The sequence below is a fragment of the Crinia signifera genome, chromosome 19 (genome assembly GCF_055691185.1).
Source record: "Crinia signifera chromosome 19, ASM5569118v1, whole genome shotgun sequence".
Lineage (NCBI taxonomy): Eukaryota > Metazoa > Chordata > Amphibia > Anura > Myobatrachidae > Crinia > Crinia signifera.
This window is the reverse complement of record NC_139226.1, coordinates 63,099,563-63,123,591: the sequence shown is the minus strand read 5'-3', so window position 1 is coordinate 63,123,591 and position 24,029 is coordinate 63,099,563. Positions and strand designations below refer to the sequence as shown.

General features: G+C 44.2%; 1 protein-coding gene across 1 annotated transcript in view; it reads right to left on the bottom strand.

Annotated features, from left to right (window-relative positions):
• Positions 1-11,971, bottom strand: part of LOC146042608 (osteoclast-associated immunoglobulin-like receptor) — a 36,993-nt gene extending 25,022 nt beyond the window's left edge. The window contains exon 1 of the mRNA XM_083162684.1: positions 11,886-11,971. Coding sequence (XP_083018810.1) covers positions 11,886-11,922 — 37 coding nt within the window. The 5' untranslated portion in view covers positions 11,923-11,971. The remainder of the gene's footprint in view (positions 1-11,885) is intronic.
• Positions 11,972-24,029: the final 12,058 nt, after the last annotated feature.

Below are 24,029 nucleotides of genomic sequence, written 5' to 3'. Positions count from 1 at the left end.
GTGGGCGAGTACGGTGTGCTTAATGAAAGGAAAGAAAGTTATGGTATAATACCCAGCTTTAGTTTGAAGTGGTTACCCTGAAGTTGTAAGGAAAAAGCAGTCCGTCCATAATGATCCATTTGTTAGCAAATGGCACTTCGCAGGCAATTAACGGAGACAGCAGGGTCCAGATTTGTAGTGGTGCAGATACTGGTCCAGAACAAGAACAGTTGGTATTGGTGGGCTCAACACGTTTCGGTGTAGGCTAACACCTTCCTCAGGAGCAGTGTGCATCTGCCAACCATCCTGATAAGTGGCATTGCAAAGTATGTCACTTGCTCACTGAGCATCAGTTGGTGGACACTTGGAGACCATAACATCCTGTAGATTGGGATTATACCATGTTCTCCCACCCCCACAGTGTTTATTCCTGGACTGGCCATCTGCACATAAGCACCTTCGCATGATTACAGATTCAGGGATCTGGCAACTTACATGATTAGATCATGCGCCTATATATTGAACGTCATCTTCAAGATTCTTCTTGTAGAGACCAGCTGAAACAGGTTACTGATGATTATGTTTCTCATAATGAGAACCCCTATTACGCTGTGGAAGGCGTACAAATGTGTTTTGAGAGGGAAGATGATTCAGCTTGGTTCTTACATGAAGAAACCGAAGATATCCTTGGTTTTGACATTCTGAGGCCCATTATACAGTAACGCATAGAACCAGAAAGAATCTTACACACCAAGAACTGTATGGCACCCTTTCATCTTTTATTTATACTATAGAGGTCTGCAGAGACATATAAAATATTATCATGACTGGGAAGTCAATATATTACAATGTTTATTGTTTAATTGTTTATTGCCTGACAACACCTAGGCAGCCATTTGCGTCATCCACACTCTTTGGCCTACTCGATATGGCTTCCATGAGTGGAATTCTGTAAATCTGACATGATCAATACAAATCTCTTGTAGGTACACCTTAGTTCTCCCTCTGACAAGTTGCCTGAGAACAGCCTGTGACCTTATTGAAGTCCCTATGGCGATCCCCTCCCCGTCCCTTCCTAGTCCCCTCCTTTTTTTCCATTTTGGCCTCTTTTTATTGGTATATTTCTCTTCTCTCTTTTTAACTCTTTGAGTGCCAACATCTCTGTGAGAGATGTTCAAAATAGCCACTAAAAATGCCAGTGTCGCTCACATTTGTTATATAAATTCAAATACTTTTTTTGTGCAAAACAATATTATATTTCCTATATAAGGTAAATATTACAGGTCATTATGATGAATAAAAATGTTTGCTTGGCACTTTTCTGACCTAATTTCACTTGGCACTCAAAGGGTTAATTCATTATTTTACAGCATATATTTTTACTGTGTATGTAAGATTTAGGATACTACCGCCACCTCCATCATAAAACTTAGCTGAATACTGCCGCCTGCTTAACCTTAATTTACACGTGCTGTGCCCGCCATAATGGCGCCTGGGAAAAAGAACAAAGACCCTAAGCCTGCCTCACAGGTACATTTCTTCGGGACCTCATCTGCTGGAAAAAAAACCCGCCCTTCCCCCACAAGGACTGATCCGATTTCAACACCCCCCCCAGTCTCACCGATTCACCACCCCACTGAATCTAACTCTCAAGAACAAATGGACTCCCTAGATGGTCCAGTTACCCTCCGCTCCATTCATTCCATGCTAACCGCTTTTAAATCTGATATATCAGCTGAACTTAAATCCAATATCCAAGCTCTCAGAACTGACATCTCGGAGATCGGAGACAGAACCGATCATCTTGAAAGCAAAATGGAAGAGTTGGTCACTTCACATAACAACTTGATAACCGCCCATGATTCCTTACAGGAAGAATTAGTATCTATCCGTGATAAACTCACAGATCTGGAGGATCGCTCCAGAAGAAACAACATAAAGATCAGAGGCATCCCCGATTCTGTCACAAACGCCGAATTATACCAATACGCCACAGACATCTTCCAGAAGCTTCTGCCGAATGCCTCTCCGACAGACCTATTGATAGACAGAATCCATAGACTCCCAAAATCAAAACAAGCCCCTTCTCATGCCCCCAAAGACACACTCCTCAGGGTCCATTTCTTCCATGTTAAGGAGAAAATCCTGCGAGCTGCATTACCATCCTCTCCTACAGCGGTCTCCCTGGATAACCTCCAGCTCTTCGCAGATCTATCTCCAATAACACTTGCCAAACGAAGATCCTTCCACGATATCACCTCAGCTCTAAGGAAAGCCAACGTCCAATACAAATGGGGTTTCCCCACTAAATTAATCGTTCTCCGAAACGGTTCCACCACGATTATAAATTCCCCCGAAGAAGGCCCTGATCTCCTGGACAAATGGTCGATTACGTTTACCAACACTTCCTCAACCACGGCGGCTCCACCTAAGCGAATCCCCCGGGAGTGGGCATTGGCTCCGACATGAAGATCGCCAAATATCTTCTTTCTCTGTTTCTAACTTCAGAACACTACGTTAAAATATCCTCAATGATATATTGATATTAAGGTTTCCTACTATGGGATTGTTTAGAGTTAACATTAGTTACACGGTTGAATATGTTAAGTTATAGCTATACTCCTTACCGCCTATGGCGGCGGCTGTATTTCCCCTTTTTAGGTTCTTAATTGATAGTTTGGAGGTGGCGGTGGGCATATAGCTTAGCCCGCCCTCCTATTGTAAGTACCCTTCCGTCACGAACCCTACAGTGACGGCATTTCTAGCTCCTATATGGAGACTACTTTTGTTTCAACCTTATACATATTTTAATTTTTTCCCTGTTTTTCATGTCTGCTGATACCTTTTACAGCACTAAGCTACACATTTCGATCACACCAGAGTTACGTATGTATATTGCTTCAAAAACCATACTGTCTATACTGTTTGATTAAGCTGCTTAATAACCACAATAACTCCCCTTTCCATGGTTAAATTTCTGAGCCTTAATGTGAAAGGCTTGAACTCACCTCAGAAAAGACGTTTAGCCCTAAAATACTTTGCAGACCAGAAAGCAGAAATAATTGCAGTTCAGGAAACCCATTTCCCTTTACATTCTCCCCCACAATTTCATGATCAAAATTACCCTGTGTCTTATATCTCCTCCGGCCCTTTTAAAAAAAACGGAGTGGCTATACTGTTTCATAAATCCTGCCCCTTTAAACTAGAAGGGAAATGGATAGACAATAATGGCAGATACTTAATATTAGTCGGCAAAATGGGCTCCCACACAATTACCTTAGTGTCCCTCTATGCTCCAAACTCCAGACAACCCCGCTTTCTTAAAAATTTCTTTCAGAAATTACATGAGGTGAAAAGAGGTGCAGTTTTTGTCATGGGGGACTTTAACCATAGATAAATCTTCCAAACCTGATAAATCCACTAATAACCTCTCTCGTTCTTTGACCTCTTCTTTTGCACAACTGCTCGCTGAGTTTGATCTATACGATGCCTGGAGAATTAGAAACCCTGGATCTAGAGACTACACCTATTTCTCGGCAGTACATAAGTCCTACTCGAGAATTGATCTGCTACTTACTGATAAATGGTCACTACAATCAATCCCCATGGCTCAAATATTGCCCATAACCTGGTCAGACCATGCCCCCCTTATATGGTCTTGGCAGCACACCACCAGTAATTCCCCTCCCAGACCTTGGAGATTGCAAGATTACATTTTAAAGGATGAAGATGGGGTCTCTATATTACGAGAGGCCCTAACTTCTTACTTGGAACTTAATGACCCAGCTGACACATCCATCACCAATCACTGGTGCGCCCTTAAGGCGGTTATGAGAGGTTCCGCCATCCAGGCTGCAGCTCGAATCTCACGCAGAAACCGGGAGGTTCAATTAGCCTATGAACTAGAACTCTCAAAACTAGAATCTCAACATAAACAGGCCCCCAAAGATTCAGTAATTTCTGCTGCCCTAAACGCAGCCAAACAGAAACTTAACAACTTATACCTTACCAAAACCCACTCTCAAAGCTACATCAGAAATTCTATACTTTGGGAAATAGAGCCAGCAAATTATTAGCAAGGAAACTGAGGGGTAAAAATGTGATAAATAGAATTAAAAAACTCTTTAACCCAGATGGCACTGCAGCCTCTAACCCTAAAGATATTGCTAACTTATTCGCTTCCTACTATGAAAATCTCTACAACCTGAAAAAAGATCCATCCACACCCCAACCCTCCGCCCCTTTAATACGAGCCTTTCTAGACTCTATGACACTACCCTCGTTAACCCCAACTGACTCGGCCACACTCTGTTCCCCATGGACTATTGAAGAAATCCACAACGCCCTGACATCGTTAAAGACAGATAAAGCCCCAGGCCCAGATGGGTTTATAAACTTGTTCTATGTGGTCTTCCAGAAGTCTCTCTCGCCCACACTTCTTAACCTCTATAATGGTATCTCTGAAAACCCCTTCCCCGCAGAAATGCTGGAGGCACAAATAGTAACAATACAGAAGCCAGGCAAGGACCCATCCCTACCCCAAAACTATAGGCCTATAGCACTCCTGAACACCGATCTAAAGCTATACGCTAAACTCATAGCAACTAGACTGAACCCCCTCCTACCTAACTTGGTCAACCAAGACCAAGTTGGCTTCACACTGGGTCGCCAGGCTCCAGATAACACAAGAAGAGTGTTCTCCTTGTTAGAGGCATGCTCTAGAACCCGAAAGCCTTTGCTGATGTTATCCCTAGACGCAGAAAAGGCCTTCGACAGGATCCACTGGCAATATATGCATGAGGTCCTTATTAAGTTCGGTTTCTCAGGCATCTTTCTACAAAACATTCTTCGACTATATTCCAACCCCACAGCCCGCGTCTTCAGCAATGGATTCTTGTCCAAACCTTTTCCTATAACTAATGGTACCCGCCAGGGATGCCCATTATCTCCCCTTATCTTCGCGCTAGCAATAGAGCCACTAGCAGAGAAAATTAGATTATCTCCCACCATTGAGGGCAGTCATATTGGCGCCCTACAACATAAAATCTGCCTCTTTGCCGATGACGTTCTCCTATTTGTAACAAATCCTAATTCCTCTCTCCCAGCTGTTCACTCCATTCTCCAAGAATACTCTAACGTCTCATTTTATAAATTGAACACCACAAAAACAGAGGCACTCCCTTTTGACATAGAAGACTCCCTCCTCCTGTCCTTAAAGTTAAAATATAAATACGCCTGGCAAACCTCATCTCTCCAATACTTAGGAGTTAAAATCCCATTAAACCTCTCAGATGCGATCACACTCAATTACCTCCCCCTACTAGCCCAATTTCATACCCTAACTAAGCAATGGATGTCATATACTATATCTTGGATGGGTCGTTTAGCTTCAACTAAAATTATGCTCCTTCCCAAAATTTTATATCTATTCCGAGCAATCCCACTCCTAGTCCCCCTTAACGTACTTAACAAGTTTTATTCTGCTGTATCTCGCTTTATCTGGAAAGGAAAAAAACCACGAATAGCCAGGGCTAGACTATATAGATCCAAAACTAAAGGAGGTCTTGCCTTGAGGGATTGGCTGTCGCCAGCACCTTTTAAACCATGGGTAGACATAGAACAATCATTATGCTCGACCTTTCCTCTATCGGATCTCATTTGGACTAACCCCTCCAACAGACCCCACTTAGCTAAATCTACAAACACTATAGCTCATACCCTCCGTGTCTGGGATAAATTGATTAACACACTGGGCGATTTCTCTCTTCCCTCCTCTAGATTGTCCCTACTGGCGGTCTCAAAGATAATACCCGACCTGCCCATACTTAACTGGATAGAATCAGGGATCTTACATATTGGTGAACTATTCGATTCCTCAGGCTTTCTTTCCTTTCAACAGCTACAGTCCCAATATAATATCCCCACAAAAGATTTCTACAAATATCTACGTATTAGGCACTGGGTACAGACGCAGACTTATACCCCACAATCTATACCCCCGCCCCCCCCCCCCCCCCCATATATCCTCTCTAAACTAAATACCAAAGACCACAAACATGGTATAACTTATTGGTACTCTACTCTTCTCTCCCCTCAAGAAGACACTAAACTTCTAATCCAAACCAGATGGGAAACTGATTTAAGTATCTCTATGTCAGACGAGGAGTGGAACAATACCTTTCTCAACATATTCAAAATGTCTAAATGTATAAATCACTCTGAAATGATGTTTAAACTGATACACAGCCTTTACCTCACCCCTGAGAGAGTCCACAAGATCTGGCCCGAATCCTCTAAATTCTGCTGGAGACAATGTGGATCGGTGGGCTCACTGATACACATATTCTGGTCTTGCCCTGTCCTCCAACAACTGTGGACGGAGATCTTTGACTTAATCAAACACATCACTAAAATACCCTTACCAAGATCCCCAGAAATTGTATTTTTGCATAGATTCCCCCTAGAGCTCCCGAGACACTATACCTATGTCGTGAGACATATTCTCATAGCTGCCCGGGCAGCTATCGCACAATATTGGAAGAGACCAGACCCCCCCAGACTACCCAAGATCATAACAGCCATACAGCATAGCTATGAAATGGAAACCATAGGTTTTAAATATTCCATGTCTCCAAATTCCCCTTTGACGAACTGGCTCCCATGGTCTGACTACTACGACTCTCTGACGAGACTACAACCTCCTTAAATTGATTAGACGGCTGCAAGTAACTCTGCTCTCATCTCTCATTTAGAACTAGTAACTGGAATGTTATTTTCCTATAATGGTATCATGCTTCTCCTCCTCTCCCCTCCCCCCCCTTCTTTATTTTCTCTCTTCTCCCTTTTCAATTGTTTTATGTTATTCATATGTTATTCAAATGATTGCTATCACTCAAGCTTGTATTTTATGCATTGAAACCAGTCATATTACCTATGTACTAATGTCTATGCATATACCCAGTACTGTCTGTATGCTCCGCAATCAAAAAATCTCTCAATAAAAATTACTTTGATAAAAAAGATTTAGGATACTAAAATGGCTTAGTATACACCACCAAGAGAATCATATAGTGCAGCACAAATGGTGTAATGGTTAGCATTACTGCCTCACAGCACTGAGGTCATGGGTTCGATTCTCACCATGGCCCTAACTGTGCGGAGTTTGTATATTCTCCTTGTGCTTGCATGAGTTTACTAAGGGCACTCCGGTGTCTTGCCTTAATCCAAAAATATACTGGTAGGTTAATTGCCTCCCAACAAAAATTAACCCTAGAATGTCCGTGTGTATGTGGTAAGTAATATAGATTGTAAGCTGCACTGGGGCAGGGACTGATATTAATGTTCAAATATTCTCTGTACAGAACTGCTGAAGAGCTGCTGCTATAAAATAACTGGTAATAAATAGTGTTGCTCAGAGTTGCAACATTGATGCCAGATAATACTTCTCAGTTATAGTACTCCAGAGTGTGCCACAGACACTTGCTCCACGACACACAGGCTAGAAGAAAACTTCAGTGCCAGGCATTCCTAAAGGTGCCCATACACGTACCAATTTCCCGGTACTTTTTGTGCTAAAATAGCATCGTTGTGCATGTGTTGTGCATGGGATGCGATGCTATTTTAGCACAAAAAGTAGAGTAATTGGTACGTGTATGGGCACCTTAACATAACACCTTAACTCCATCAGGCCATTACATACACAGAGGTATGAGGTTAGGACTGAATAGAGTCTGCTAGTGGCGCACAAATATCAAAGAACAATTTGTTAAGATATAACTTTGAATAGATTCCTATAAAATTATATTTGCTAAAATAAGGTGTATGTCACTACCTCCATGTGTGTGTTTTAATTTCCTTTGACGTGTTACAAGTGGTCAGATTTATTTCGTTCACAGATTAATCTCCAAATAGGATGTGTAGGGGCTTTAAATGTACCTTACTGTTGAAATATTGTATCTGTATTTCAGCAATATAATCATAAATTATGGTCTATCAATTACCAAGGTCAGTAATTACCCTCTTTTTGGAGTTATGATAATTACATCAGATATTATATTATTGGCACTAAGCCCAAACATCACTGGATGGTGTTTATCCTGTTAAATTGTAACAATTAACTGTATCTTGGTTACAGTTTATTAGTGAGGATCAATAGCCAGTGTGGCTTCGTTCCCAGATGTTTCAACAGTATCAAGACCTTGTTCTTATTGTAACCACTGCATAAGCCTTAGGTTTAATGCTTAGATATAAGCAAACTGTCTAAATCAGGCATGTCCAACATTGGCCCTCCAGATGTTTTGAAACTACACATCCCAGCATGCTTTGCAATAGTTTTAGCATTCTCTAATAGCAAAACTGTGGCAAAGCATGCTGGGATGTGTAGTTTCACAACATCTGGAGGGCCAACGTTGGACATGCCTGGTCTAAATGACGACAATGGTGATATGGGACACCTTACTCTTGCAATATATTAGTGTTCCCGGAGTGTTATTCCCCTTTGGTATAATTTACACTATGAATAAGGTAAGTGCACTACAGTACCATTCACACTAGGATCTGGAGTTTTGAAAAAAAATCACAGTGTAAGATAATAGGATTTTTAGAATATCACTATACAGTCACTACTAACCTCAATATTAGAAGCCTTTCGCTGCCTGCAATGTCAGCTACATAAAGCTGCCATGGCAGGCAACGAAAGGCATCGGTATGATCTCAGGATCCATGGGCTACGGACACTGTGGACATTGGACATTTACCAGCTGAATCTTCTGCCTTTTCCACCTGTTCAGGATTGGACCACCTACCATTTCCATCTGGACAATTCTGCCGTGCTTCTAATTAGTATCTACCCATCATAGGACCGATTGGAGATACTCCAGATTCCTACCACCAGTGGAATCCAGAGTACATCCCATTGTGGAATTGGACTCCCAACACATGTGGACTCTAGTCCCTAGTCTCAGTTGCATGCATGGTCCTGATAGCCATTAATATTTTAGCCATTTATATATAATTTTTACATGTTTTAAGATGTTATTAAAATTGTGTTTTTGATACACTTGTCTTAGAATTTACTAGTTTTTCCATTTGAGTGCTGCTTTCTTTTGCCCCTCACAAACCTGGCCAATGAGGAGTGATGCTTCAACAACCATGTAGTAACAGGTGAGAATAGTTCTGCATAGAGCAATGGAAAATACAAACCCTAATTCAAGAATGGAGGAACATCACGTTTGGATGCTGCAGAAACATTAGGAGGTTTAGGTGTCTAATAGGTTGCCAACTTTTGTACAATCATTATTTTATTTTTTAGAATCTGTTACATTCAGCAATTTCATATTAAATGTACAATAAATACAGAAATGGGTCACATTCCACAGAAGTTGCATCTTTGTAGAACTTTTCACATACCTCCCAACATGACCCATGCCAGGAGGGACAAAATGCTCTGCTTCTGGACTTTCCTCTTAATGTATGATTGCCATCACCTGTTTTTGAACTGGTTAACTAATAAGAAAGGTGTTTCAGCACAGGTGATGGCAATCCTAAATTAAGAGGAAAGTCCAGAAACAGAGCAATGTGTCCCTCCTGGAGAGGGTCATGTTGGGAGGTATGCTTTTCACTATAGACAAATTGCTACAGTAAACATGCAATTAGATCAGGGATTCCATGAAAACAGAACCAGACTTTTTTTTTTTTGGAAACTTCTTGCAAAAAAATAGCCGTGATTCAGAATAATTAATGAACTTAAGTGGTTGTAGAACCAAACTAAGCTGCAGGATCACAGGAAATTATCTTCATCGAGCCTGGTTACAATTCACCCTTTGGTTGGTTGGACAGATCTATAACTCAGTTTATACATCCCTTAACTCAGGCTTTCCCAACCACGGTCCTCAAGGCACACCAACAGTGCAGGTTTTGTATATATCCAGGCTTGAGCACAGGTGACTTAATTAGTACCTGAGTGATTCTGATTAAACCATCTGTGCTGAAGCCTGGTGGACCAACAGTTACAGTCATTGACAAATAATAGAGGAAAGTAAAAATGCAGGAGCAGCTCTTATACATGTGCAAGGACTAACAAAAGAATTTTGTTTTGTAATTCAGAATAACCACGGATTTGGAACACAGACACTGCTTTCACATTGCAGAAACGGGTATTGACCCTGTATTCTTAAATGGGACTTTAAAACGGGTCTGAACCTTAAGACCTTTCACATTGCAAGTGAAAACCGTTTTAAAAAGCATTTAATACCATTCACACATTCAACCTGTTTAACCCCCAAGGGACACGTTTCAAGCCATAGAAAATAGAGCCATTCACACTGCCTAAAAAACGGCTTTGAAACGTGTAGGACTCTGCTTTTTAACCGTGTTGAAATACCAGTTAACTTTAACCGGTAAATCAACTCTGGCACCTTCACACTGCAGCCTTAAACGTTTTAAAATGGAAAAAAGACGGCAATATACCGTTTTAAAAGTGCAGTGTGAAAGGGGTAAGAGGGTGTGCACGTATTAATTAAGTTGCAATATGGCATGTCTTCCCCTCAAGGTACTTCTAGAGCATCTGGAGCATTAGACGGACCCTTACCAATTCTAACAACTCACATGCATTTCCATGCGCACCTGACGTTGGTATAACGAGCACTGTGGTATGGGATTCAATATTCCAATCATTGAAACAAAGGTGCTGACAGTTGGGAAGACGGGATGCCCTTTTAAAAATCAGGACAGTTTGAAGGTATTTACAGTATAGCTGCTAAAACCCTGGACTTCTGTATCCTCCACATTAACCCCACATATTTGACCAATAATGAAGCATGTTATATATGTGTCTGTTCTGGCTACACATTCCAGAAATGTGCCACTGTACTACTCGATAATTATTCCCCTACATGTTATCACTGGCTTTCAAATGGAAAATCAAGAAGTATATAAAAAGAAACCAACAGATGCAGCCCCTGTGCAAATAAAACATGTATACAATCTCTGATCTCTGCACTGCTGTAATATAACCCTATGAATTAATGGCATAATTCAAACCTGACCTTAGGACAAATCTGTTCTCAAAATGGGCAAAACCATGCTGTACTGCAGGGGGGCAGATGTAACATGCAGAGAGGGAGTTAGATTTGGGTGAGTTATTTTGTTTCTGTGCAGGGTAAATACCCGCAGGGCCGTGCATTGGATCGAGATCACATCAAAAGGGCAGCGAAATGGCCCAAAGCATGCCCGATTTACATACAATTGGTCGAGATTGTATCTAAATTGGCTCGTTTTGGGCCATATTGTCCTGCACCTGTTACATCTGCCCCACCTGCAGTGCAGCATCGTTTTGCTCATTTTGAGAACAAATTTGCCCTGTGATCAAGTCTGAATTAAGCCCTAAGTTTTCATGTTTCTTTGTAACACTAACATTTTTCGGTACTTACGTAGTTTCACGGCGCCAGTATGCGTCTGAGTCCCCTTGCGGGGCTTGCTTCGCTCGCCCACGCTGCGGGCTCGGTGGCTCGCCACGCTATTTAAAATCAACTCCATGCCAACATGGATAGTGGGGGTATGAGCTATCCATGTTGGCATGGAGTTAAGTTACTTTTTTTGACATATTTCGTGGCGAGCGTAGAACCCGGAAGTAGCACGGCGCCATGCTGGCGCCGTGAAACTACAGAAGTACCCATTTTTCTTTGAGGAATAGGATACAACGTTTTTAGAAGGCTACAGGAAACCCACCCAATAAGTATAGTTTAATAAATACAGTTTGATTAGAAGAAAGTTTTCAGACATATGTGAGTTTGGGCTTCAAGTATATAACCCAGAAAAAAAAAAAGTGTTACGTTGATTATCAGACAATAGTGTAATGACTAAACAGAAAACTCTATCTAAAATGTTCAAATGTATAGAATACTCACAGATCCAAATGCCAAAGGTGAAAATGTATGAACGCATCTTGACTCTACTGAGGCTTTGCTATACTGAAATAACATAAACAGGAAACTATTTACAGTAAATGAAACTTGGCAAACTCCACCTTCTGTCTGTAATCATTATCACGCCTTCACCCCATACTCGTACCTCCCAACTGCCACGATTACAGCGGGACAGTCACGATTTTCGGGTAATGTCCCGCTGTCCCACCTGCGGCAGGCATTGTCCCGCTGCGAGGGGTGGCAGTTGGGAGACCCCCCAATCTAATAGAATAGACGCTGTGCGCATGCGCACAGCATCTATTCTCGTATGAAAATGAGGTTGCGGCTAATTAGCATAAGCCGCGCCCTCATTTGCATACGACCCACCCCCTTTTCGGGTGCTCGAGTGTCCCTATTTCATCAGCACAGAAGTTGGGAGGTATGCATACTTGCCTACTAGTTTCAGGGAGATTATAGTTGGTAATAGAATTTTGCACAGTGCCCCATTAAGGGGGCGTATCATGCTCCACCCAAAGGGTGTGTCTAGTTCCATATCTGGAGAGATTGGAAAAAAGATTGGGAACGTGGCACCTAGAAACGTTAGTGTGTACTGTTACATCTGAGAGGAATCTTTTAAAATAACTTTTATTCAAATGTAGATGAGCCCCAAAGCCGTTAGTGAGAGATACTATATTGCTAAAGTGCTGGGAAATGGTTCTGATGATTCAATGTAAATGTATCTATCTCTCATTCCTTTTTTCCCAAAAAATGGAACAGTATAATGTGGGTTAGGTGAAACAAGGGAGATTGCTAGACTAATGAGGGAGATAGGGAGATTGCGGCAATTTCAGCGAGTCTCCTGCAGAATGCAGGAGGGTAGGCAACAATTACCCCTTTTACACCACCAAAAAATCCGGGTCAGAGGCGGGTCAGACCCGGATCACTGGCAGTGTAAATGGGGTCGACCCGTGCCCATTTACACAGGACTTCGACCCAGGTCCTGACCTGGGTTGGACCCGGCTAGGACCTGGGTCGAGGCCGGTGTAAATGGCCCCGGGTTGGGACATGGAGGCAGCGGGGTCCGGCAGTGCAGGCGGGCAGTGGACATCATCACTCCCATCCCCCAGCACGGGGTCCAGCCTCCAGGCAGCGGGGACTGGCTGTGAAGGCCAGACAGGGGTTCCATCCAGTGTATGGGAAGTAACTGACGGTGGTCCCTGCGGTGGCTGGGAACTACCGCTACAAGTTCCCATCCGCCGCAGGGACCCCACGAGTTACTTCCCATACACTGGAGGGACCCCGCTGGCGACTTCATATATGCTGGATGGACCCCCTGCTCGCCTGCACTGCCGGACCCCACTGCCTGGAGGCTGGACCCCGCGCTGATGTGATGCTGCAGTGGGGAGTGATGATGTTCCCTGCCAGCCTGCACTGCCGGACCCGCTGCCTCCGTGTCCCGATGGGTGGTGATGTGATGCTGCAGGGGGGTGATGATGTGCAGGGGAGTGATGATGTACAGGGGGAGTGATGCTGCAGGGGGGGGGGTGATGTGATGCTGCAGGGGGGGTGAGGATGTGCAGGGGGGTGATGTGATGCTGCAGGGGGTGATGATGTGCAGGGGGGGTTGATGATGTGCAGGGGGGGTGATGATGTGCAGGGGGGGGGGGGGATGATGTGCAGGGGGGGGGGGGGGTGATGTGGTGCTGCTGCTGCAGGCCATATGTAATGACATCCACAAGGAATGGCAGGGCTGACCCAGGTCCAGTGTTAATGGTGCAGTCCCTGGTCCGACCCAGGTCGAATTGCTGTGTGGTATGAAGCAGTGTCCGACCCTGGAAACACCCATGTTCAAAGACCAGGGTCCGACCAGGGTTTTTGGTGTAAAAGGGGTATATGCTTCACCCAAATCTCTGACCTGCAAAGGATAGTGGGCTACCTTAATTTTTCTTTTTATTTGAGTAAGGGTAAGGGCCAAAATGGATACGTTTTATTATTCAACTAAACATGAATTGTCATAGATACAAGGGCGTAACTACTATAGATGTAAGGGGTGCAAATACTATGGGGCCCAGAGCTAAAGGGGGCCCATCTTTACTATTTAATTAATGTTTTACACACATTTATCACCATCAGTTGCTAAATAGGGGGCCCGTAAAAACCTTTGCTTTGATGCCTACGAATATCTAGTTACGCCCCTGCATAGATGGTTAATATGACATAGTAATCTAGTATTATCATACAATCTTTCCTACTAAATTTTATACTCCATCAAATTAAACTTCACTTAAAATTTATACAAACATCCAGTACTAAACAGGTGTTACTTTCAAATTACTAATCCTATTGATTACTCCCAGGACCATTACCAAATCTCTCCTAATTCAACCTTCTCTATAAGGTCTCTTACCCATTCACTTCCATCTTAACCTCCCTCTCATATAAACACATACCTCCCAAGTGTCTCGATAACAGTGGGACAGTCCCACTATTTGAAGACTGTCTTGCTGTCCCGCTCATGGGTGGCAATGTCCCGCAGTTGGGGGAGCCTGCACATCACTTCACTGCAGGGAGGGGGCTGGGTACTGCCAAGTCGCTAGGTGAGCTCTGGGCACACATCCAAAAATTATTAAAACGGGGGGGATGTCAGAGACCCACCTTAAAACCACCTGGGACACCTGCATTCTTTTAGACACACTTAGAAAATGCCAAGTTTCCACCCCCAAACCCCGGTTTTCTGTCAATCAAACTGCGACTGCATTACGAATGCTAATTGTTCGCATTTTCAGTCGTTAATTTCGCTAGCGCACGTGCAATGCGCATCACGCGAATGGCCCTTATTCTGGTTGACTTGCAAGGCTGTGAATTTCGCTGTGAATTTCGCAGCCTTGCCAGTCCACCACACATCAAATGATTTCTTCAGTGCTCACAGATCTGAGACACCTGTATGCTGCCCTGTGCGAGGACAGGGTGGGCAGCTGACATCCGCTGATGTCAGTTGCCAGCCCCCCGCACCTGCGTCCCTGGGCAATTAGCATGGGAACACTGGGCGTTTCCATATACAAATTGCCCGACCCGCCACCCCATGCCCCCCACCCGGACTTCTGTGTGCGAGCGCTGTGGGCGCTCGTACACAGCGGCTGCACATGCGCATAAAAACCTATGCGCAGTCACAAACAATCGATCCCCCGTGCAAACACGCGGGGGACCAATTGAATTCGAATACCCCCCTATTTCTGCCACCAGTCCGACTTCAAAAGTATCTGAGTATTTTTCAGGAAGATTTTAGTGTGCTACAGCCTAGCGGTAACTCAGAGATGTCTCACTGTTTTCTTATATTAGTGTGGTGAAATGATGGAGGGAAGCCACCTCTTGTCTCCATTCACAGTGACAGATGTTTCTCTGAGGCCATACGTCCCTGCTTCAGTACTGGTTCCACCTCCATGTAGGAACTCTGGAGAAACTTTGTATTCTCACATCTTAAAAATAGGCATTAAAGGGCACATGTATCATTTAATATTTGCAGCATATTCCCTGAAAACACCCATTTTTCCCGGTGTTAGCCACAAATATTAAGTATCACCTGAATTTATCAGGAGGGACCGCAGCAGGGATCGGAGATCCCTCTTGCACCACCGCCAGCTGCATCCCCCATAGGTTTCTATGGGTGATGCAATACTGCCCGATCCATCAACATCGGGCAGCATCGCAACAGGGCTACTGACATTCTGAGATGGCAGTAGCCCATTGTAGCCTATGGGCTACAGGCTACAATGACGCTGTGGCAGTGTTGTCAGCGGGGTCGGAGTCAGGTCAGCCCTGACTGCAGATCACATGGACGGTCTCCTTTCTGAACCCTGTCCCTGGGTGTGCAGGATGATACATCCCTGCGATATTATGATGTGATTCTGGGCTGTAATATTGTGCCCAGATCACATTGTATATGCGATCCATATAAATGGGTCTTTAAGTGCTACAATCATTTCAGTGTGGCACATCTCCTTTATGAATACCTAGAAACTCCATCTTCCAAGCCGATCCATTGCTACAGGTTTTATTTGTGAAATAGAGATATTTGTCTCTGTTTTATCGGGATGCCCCCAAAGCTCTGAATAGGATGTGACCAGAGCAGCCATGCATGCAGAGCATCTCCTCAAAGCCATGTAGGAGGCTGAGTCCAGGGGAGCTGCTGCCATGCAGTGAGTCCCCTCCCTGGCAGCTCCCATGGGACACAGTGTATTCCAGTTACCTACCCTCCTTCATTCTGCAGGAGACTCCCTGAAATACAGATGGAGCCGCTGTCATTAGATTGGTTCCCGGCTCGACTATCGCCATGCACCGTTCCATGCCACATGCCAGAATGTAGCACACGCACGCCCCATTCTCCGCAATTGGATGCCCAAGCATGTGAGGCGCATGCACGCCCCCATCCGCTGGCCCGCCCTCCACCAGCGATCACAAGCTAGTGAAATCTAGCGCACTGGCAGAATGGCAGAGAGAGGCTCCATATGTAGGAGCAATCTCCCTGTCTCCCTGAAGAGTCTTGAAATCTCCTTGATTTCTCCTAACCCACATTATGCAGCCATTTACCTAAAAAGTTAAAAGGGGGTGCCTGCAGCGATATCCGGCAGCAGTGCATGTGCAGCTCATGTTCAGTATTTTTCAATAAAAATACCCCAATTTGGCTGCAGAGTGGCATTGCATGTACAGAGCTTCCCGTATGCTTCTATTCATGCATGCGTTTAATTTATACATCTGCGCAATGTAATCAATTATCGCTTTGCAAAATGTGCCAAAATTATCAAAACACATCGCCTTCTGAGGATGTGGATGGTTATAAACCAGCCCAATAGGTTTAATTTCATAATATCTTTGAAAGGACGGTATTTAAAATAAATTGTAGGGGAAGTTAAGAAACGGAGCTCATGTCTCATGACATTCAGGTCGTGTGGTTAAAGCAGTGTTGTAATGTTGCTTTCGTTCTCTCACTGACATTCTTCTTCTGACAGAAGCACAGGGCAGCGGTGTGACCAGCCCTTCTCTTGCCCCACCTAGGTTCCAATGTGTGAGGATACGAGTTCTTCAATCACTCAGACACAGAGCAAATGAAACCAAAATATGGTTTATTTTTATCACAGCACACACATATAGATAAAGACAGGAGCAAGAGGCAAATGTAGCATATAAACGTTATCGGGTAGCAGTCCAAAATGGCAGTCCTTGTAGCAGCAGTTCCAAATCACAAAACTATCAATTATTCCACACAGCAGTGATAGACGAAACCTGTGTAAATCCACACAGCACGGACGCTCCACACCAGAGCTTAGTAGGATGCCCCCCCCCCCGGGCAAACGATGTGTTCCACAAGATCCAGTGGAGGGTATGACCCCTGAGCCAGGATTGCGACTAACATAAGGAGCTGGCATGTGTACAAGTCATTTTAAAACCTTCTAAATTCCCACGGTACCTGAACTATCAGTGGGCATGCCCAAGTTCAGGATTGGTGGATTCAAGAATCAGGTATATCCCACCTGTCCCATCTGCTGCTGCTGCCCCCCCCCCCCCCCTGCTGGGTCAGGCTCCAAAGAGTCTACTAGAGTCCAGAGATATGCAAAGGAGTGTCAATAAGGAGGAACAACCACAAGGTAATTTGGTTTATGTCCTGATTACCCCCTGTGGACATAACCTTCCTGTAAATAGCAGGGTAGTTGGATCACCTCCTGCGGTGCCCGGTTCCACTAAGTCTGGTATTTGACCAGCGTTACACAAAGGAAATGAAGATAGAGACACAATCACAGTCTGATTGCATTATGTCTTGATCACCCCCCTGTGGAGATTGTCTTTTGGTGGAATTCTACAGCCTAATACTATATGATCTGGAAATACACACACATATATGGGGAATAGACATATCTATAGAGTACAAGAGGGTACAGACTGACTAAAGTGTACATTCATCACTAAAAATAATAAAATATCATAATTACAGTCCTACTGTCAGTCTGCTAACCTCACACTGCTTCCCCTACATCTTTAGTCACTGTACCAGTTGTTCCGGCAACCTGGAGGCAGTGTGATTCAGAGCAGAGAATCTGGGCTAGAGGTGCACCACCTGAGTCCCACAGTGTGACATCATACCAAACCCATCTAAGTTATACATTTGAACAAACAAGGGATTTAGCAATGCCTCTTCTTCAGATGCTGGGTACCCCCTCTCTGCAACATTGTAACCTTTTACACTGGGTACACCTATAGGGTGTACTAATACTTTTGCCTCTGGCATAATGGGGCAGGGAGCACTTTCCACCTCCCCCTCTTGCACAAGGAACAGCTGCCAAACAGCAGGCCAATATAGGGGCTCTGGCCCTGGCACTTCCGCCACTCTGTCACATCCTTCCTCCCTCCAACCCAAACTAGTGGCATGGCAAATTTCAGTACAGCATTTGGTCTCAATGCCCAGGGCTGAGGAGGGACCCTCCATCAGGAACAATTCCGCTGGTGGCTGCAGGACAGGCCGTATCAGCTCTATCCCCTTAAAAGCCAGTCGCTCACCTGCAGCTACTTCTGCGCACACCTCCTTCTCCTGGATAACCTCTTTCCCCAGCTGAATATGCTGGGCAGCCTGAAACCAGACGTCATCTGTGACTGGTATTCTTGTGGCCTGGATGTTGGCGAATACTCCTCTACCCACGGTGATCTCTTCTTGGACGAGTCCTCATAGATCCCCCGGCAGCAGGATAATAGCTCTTCATCTTCCATCTCAGCAAAAGGGAAGCTGTAGTGCAGCTCCTCCCGGGGTGCCTGGCTCAGAGGCCCCACTTCCTTCACTTTGGGGATAACCTCCCCCTGCAGAGAACACTGAGCAGCTTCCTCCCTAGGATGGGGGAGAAGCAGTTGCAAATGGTGCCTTTCATTACGCCCCCTGCAAAACTGATCTTGCCATGCTGGGGTATCCAAGAGCCCGCGATGAATCGCCTCTTCCTCTGCCACCACGAAGCACTCCTCCAGACACTGCAATTGTTCCCACACACTCAACTGAGCACCAAAATGGAGGATCCATGCCCGATAATCAGCAAATGCATTTGTAGGATCTCCCTGATCTTGAAGGATCTGCTGAAGGATTTCCCCGTGAGTGCAGGATCGGATGGGTATACCTCGCAGCTGACATTCTGCTATCAGCTCCTCCATACTCATTTCTTCAAGGGCAGTTAGGGGCCCCCCTGACAATGACCCTTCTCTTGTGGTAACAAAAAATTCTGTGTCAGACCCCTTGGTTGTCTGCCCAGATTGCAGTAGCTCCCTTCTGGACCTTTCCTCTGGTTCTATCTGGGGCATCAATTTATTCTGGACTTGTCCTTCAGCCTCAGAATATTGTCCTCTTTGTAGCATCTGGGTAACTGTAGCAATCACTTCCTCTGTAAATTCTACAAACTCTGGCTCCCCCAGCAGATTCCACGAGGTGGCCTCACCTTTACAGTGCAGGAATGCATCCCCCAGGTAACACAACTTGTCCTGTATTCTGGATACTCTCCACCCGCTGATCATCTGCTGAGCTTCTTCCCAGTACTCCCAGATATACTGCATTTTTCTGACAATAAATAACAGATCCGGCTTCCCAGCCTGCCGATACACTGAAGAACCTCCATCCCTGAGCTCCTCTGCTCCAGGGGTCTTGAGGCATCGATTTTCTTTCCTTGGAAACATTTTACCTTTCACAGGACTGACACCTGCTCACTTGACTTCACCTTACTGCATTTTCCGTTTCCTTACATATGGTCTGATCCTCTGTTCTCTGTGCTCGATGGTTTGTGTCTGAATGATCCCACTGTCGCTGCCGCCAAATGTGAGGATACGAGTTCTTCAATCACTCAGACACCGAGCAGATGAAACCAAAATATGGTTTATTTTTATCACAGCACACACATATAGATAAAGACAGGAGCAAGAGGCAAATGTAGCATATAAACGTTATCGGGTAGCAGTCCAAAATGGCAGTCCTTGTAGCAGCAGTTCCAAATCACAAAACTATCACTTATTCCACACAGCAGTGATAGCCGAAACCTGTGTAAATCCACACAGCACGGACGCTCCACACCAGAGCTTAGTAGGATGCCCCCCCCCCCGGGCAAACGATGTGTTCCACAAGATCCAGTGGAGGGTATGACCCCTGAGCCAGGATTGCGACTAACATAAGGAGCTAGCATGTGTACAAGTCATTTTAAAACCTTCTAAATTCCCACGGTACCTGAACTATCAGTGGGCATGCCCAAGTTCAGGATTGGTGGATTCAAGAATCAGGTATATCCCACCTGTCCCATCTGCTGCTGCTGCCCCCCCCCCTGCTGGGTCAGGCTCCAAAGAGTCTACTAGAGTCCAGAGATATGCAAAGGAGTGTCAATAAGGAGGAACAACCACAAGGTAATTTGGTTTATGTCCTGATTACCCCCTGTGGACATAACCTTCCTGTAAATAGCAAGGGAAGTTGGATCACCCCCTGCGGTGCCCGGTTCCACTAAGTCTGGTATTTGACCAGCGTTACACAAAGGAAATGAAGATAGAGACACAATCACAGTCTGATTGCATTATGTCTTGATCACCCCCCTGTGGAGATTGTCTTTTGGTGGAATTCTACAGCCTAATACTATATGATCTGGAAATACACACACATATATGGGGAATAGACATATCTATAGAGTACGAGAGGGTACAGACTGACTAAAGTGTACATTTATCACTACAAATAATAAAATATCATAATCACAGTCTTACTGTCAGTCTGCTAACCTCACACAATGTATAAATAGTTTCTAGATAGCGGGTCAAGAGGTTGAACCTATTTGGTCAACAAGGTCAAAAGGTTGACAGGGATAAAAGGTGGATGGGTTGAAGCTAGACAATTAGTGAGACTTTTACAAAAGTTCCACCTGATTGAAAAGGTCAACATGATAATTGTCGACATACATATGGTCACAGACATTTTTTTTTCCTTCACATTTTCAACTTTTGCTTGATTTTCTATGCATATGGAATATACGTGAACTGTTGGTAGCTCTTGAGGACTGGAGTTGGCTACCCCTGCTGTAGACCATTTGAAGTGAGCCAGTGGAGAAGTACCTCAATGGCAACCAATCAGCACTGAAGTAACATCTATAATTTGCATAATATAAAATTATACAGAGCAGCCGTCAGTGACTTCTCCATTGGCTCACTTCTCCCCCCTTATCACTGCTTCAAACAGTATATCTGCCCCAATATCTTTTATCCAGTATGAATGGTCAGCATTATTTTATCTATGTTGAATCACGAATGTCTACATTTTGCTCATTGACACTTTGACTGTGTCTCTTTTAACTGTCACACTAATAACCAGAACCAGTCATAGAACCTTGCGTTCTGGTGGAATCGATGCAATAAAGAATACAGTATCTATCCTTATGTATCAATGCCTATTTTCCATAGATTGTAAGCTTGCGAGCAGGGCCCTTCTACATTTTGACTGTCTGTAAATACCCTGTTTTTTTGTATCACTGTCTGCCATTGTAAAGCGCAACGGAATATGCTATATAAGAAACTGTTAATAAATAATAAATAAATAATAATAACCTTGTTGGCCTCATGTCAACATTACGTCAATCAACATTTTAGTATCAACCTTTTGATTGTCTAGATTTTCATCATTGTAGATATGTTGATCCCCCTCCCCCTCCAAAAAAAGAAACAATATGGGCTTAAATGTAATAGGCTTCTATCTGCTAAATAGGTGGAAGCAATGCAATGACAATTAGTTATTGTCTGGTATTGTCCTGTAAATAATTGCCACCTACAAGCCATCTTTCTGGAATTGCATCGGGACAGCAAACAGGAGTCTATTACATATGTGTCATTGGATGGCATGATTGTATGTGACAAGGTCTGTGTGATTGCTTCTGCACTAGTACTGTGGAGAGATACTCACAGACCAGTACTGTGGTCAGATGCTCACAGAACAGTATTCTAGTTGGATGCTCATAGAAAAGTACCATGGAGAAATCCTCATAGAGCAGTAATCTAGTTGGATGCATTTCACTTATATGCATTAAAGGGCTTTTGGAGCAGTTTTTGTGGGTCAACTAATAACAGTCTTTATAATTACTGTAGATCTGTAAAACACCCCCTCTGCCTGATGTGCTGTCTTTTAATTAATTTATCATATTTATTTATTATCAGTTTCTTATATAGTGCTTACATATTCCACAGCGCTTTAAAAAAAAAATATTTAAACATTCCCTGCCCCAATCTATATTCCCTACCACATGTACACGCACACACCTTCACTCTTGGGTTAATTTTGTTGGAAGCCAATTAACTTACCAGTATATTTTTGGATTGCGGGAGAAAACTGGAGCACCCGGAGGAAACCCACGCAAGCACAGGGAGACTATACATACTCCGCACAGTTAGGGAGGCAGTAATGCTAACCATTACACCGTCCGTGTATGAAGTTTAAAACTACCATAAACTTTTCATTTTGAGTAAGTGCACTTTATAGACAAATAACACAATGTATAAGCATTATTGCGCCTAATAAAGTAATGCTTTCAATTCAGATATTTGCATAAAAATTGGCATTTGTAAATTAATTATTGAGTATGCTGATACCTACAAAATGCTGACTGAGACAGTTGCTTCTGTTACCTCATTACAGTCAGCGCACATACAATATTGATGACAATATTCTGTAGTGCCACAAGTACCAACAGCATTAACATCAAGTGTACGGCTTCCTTGTTTTACACAGCAATTGTTGCTTCCATTCAGCAGCACCTGGTTCTTTGGGCGTGATCTAATTTTGGGATATCTGTGTTTGGGACTGAATTATTGACTACATCCTTGTAGCGGATTCTCTGTTTCCTAGAGGCCATAGCTTGATTCAACTTATGGTCACCGCAGATAAGGGTTTTGGGCAATGGCGCAGGCCAACCCATCTTTCTTCCTCATTACAATTAAAAAGTAAAGTTAAAACTTTCAGTTAAGATTGGATAATTCTTATCAGTTAACAGTTTACTAATGAAGAATTGTCAAGGCAAAAATGGAACCAGTGCATCCAAGGTACCTATAGATAGGCACACAAATGAAATGTAAATGGTGCTCAATTGTAACAGCTCACCAATATCATGAGGGTAGTTGTAAGTCCTCTATTTCACTAAGTCATCAATCCAAAGGAGAAGGTATAAGAGGATGGAAAAAATGAGGAGGCATGCCCCTTTATTAGATGGAGATGGTATTCAGTGTGATTCAGGACCGCAACCGCCAAACTGTCTATGTTTATGGTGGGAATAACAATAACTATTCAATTATCATGCCAATTTTTCGACTGTCGAAAAACCAATCGTCAGAAAACACGAGGATCAGCGAATTACTCCAAGTGTCTGACTATTTTTAGTCATATTTCATTGAAGAATTTAGGACTTTTAGAAAAGCCTGTGTAAAAACTGCCTGTAATTGAACAGCAAATTGATTACCTCTCTATGGGCCTTATTCTGATCGGTGCGGCCCGATCAGAATATGCGGCCGCAACCGTGCAGGCGAATCCCCGCCTTCCATACGAATCGCCACCTGCCGTCCGTACGCGGATATGTGGCGATCCGCATGAAATTGGACGGGGATACGCCTCCTCCGTCTTGGGAGCAGCCCCTGCATTCGATGGTCGCCGAACATCGAATGCAGGGCCGCACGCTCCACCAGGTCCCGCAACACAAGACCACACGGACACTTGTCCGTGTGAAATCATGTATGGGGGCGGGCAGCTGACATCCGGCGATGTCAGATGCCCGCCCCGTACCCACGCGTCACGGCCTCATTACCATGCATACGCCCCGCGTTTGCATGGGAACGCCCATGAAACGCGGGGCGTATGCATAGGGTAATGAGGCTAAGTAGCCCCTCACGCCCCTCTACGCCCCCTGTGCGGCGTGTAAAGAATCCGTGCGGCGAAATCGCCTGCACATGCGCAGAGTGACCTCTGCACATGCGCAGACGATCAACATCGGCGGTCCGTCCGCATGCGGGAATATCCGCACCGATCAGAATAAGGCCCTATGTTTTTCAGAGTAGGCAGAATTTTCTCTCCTATTATAAACAGGAATAAAAAGGAAGTAGCGCTAAACAATA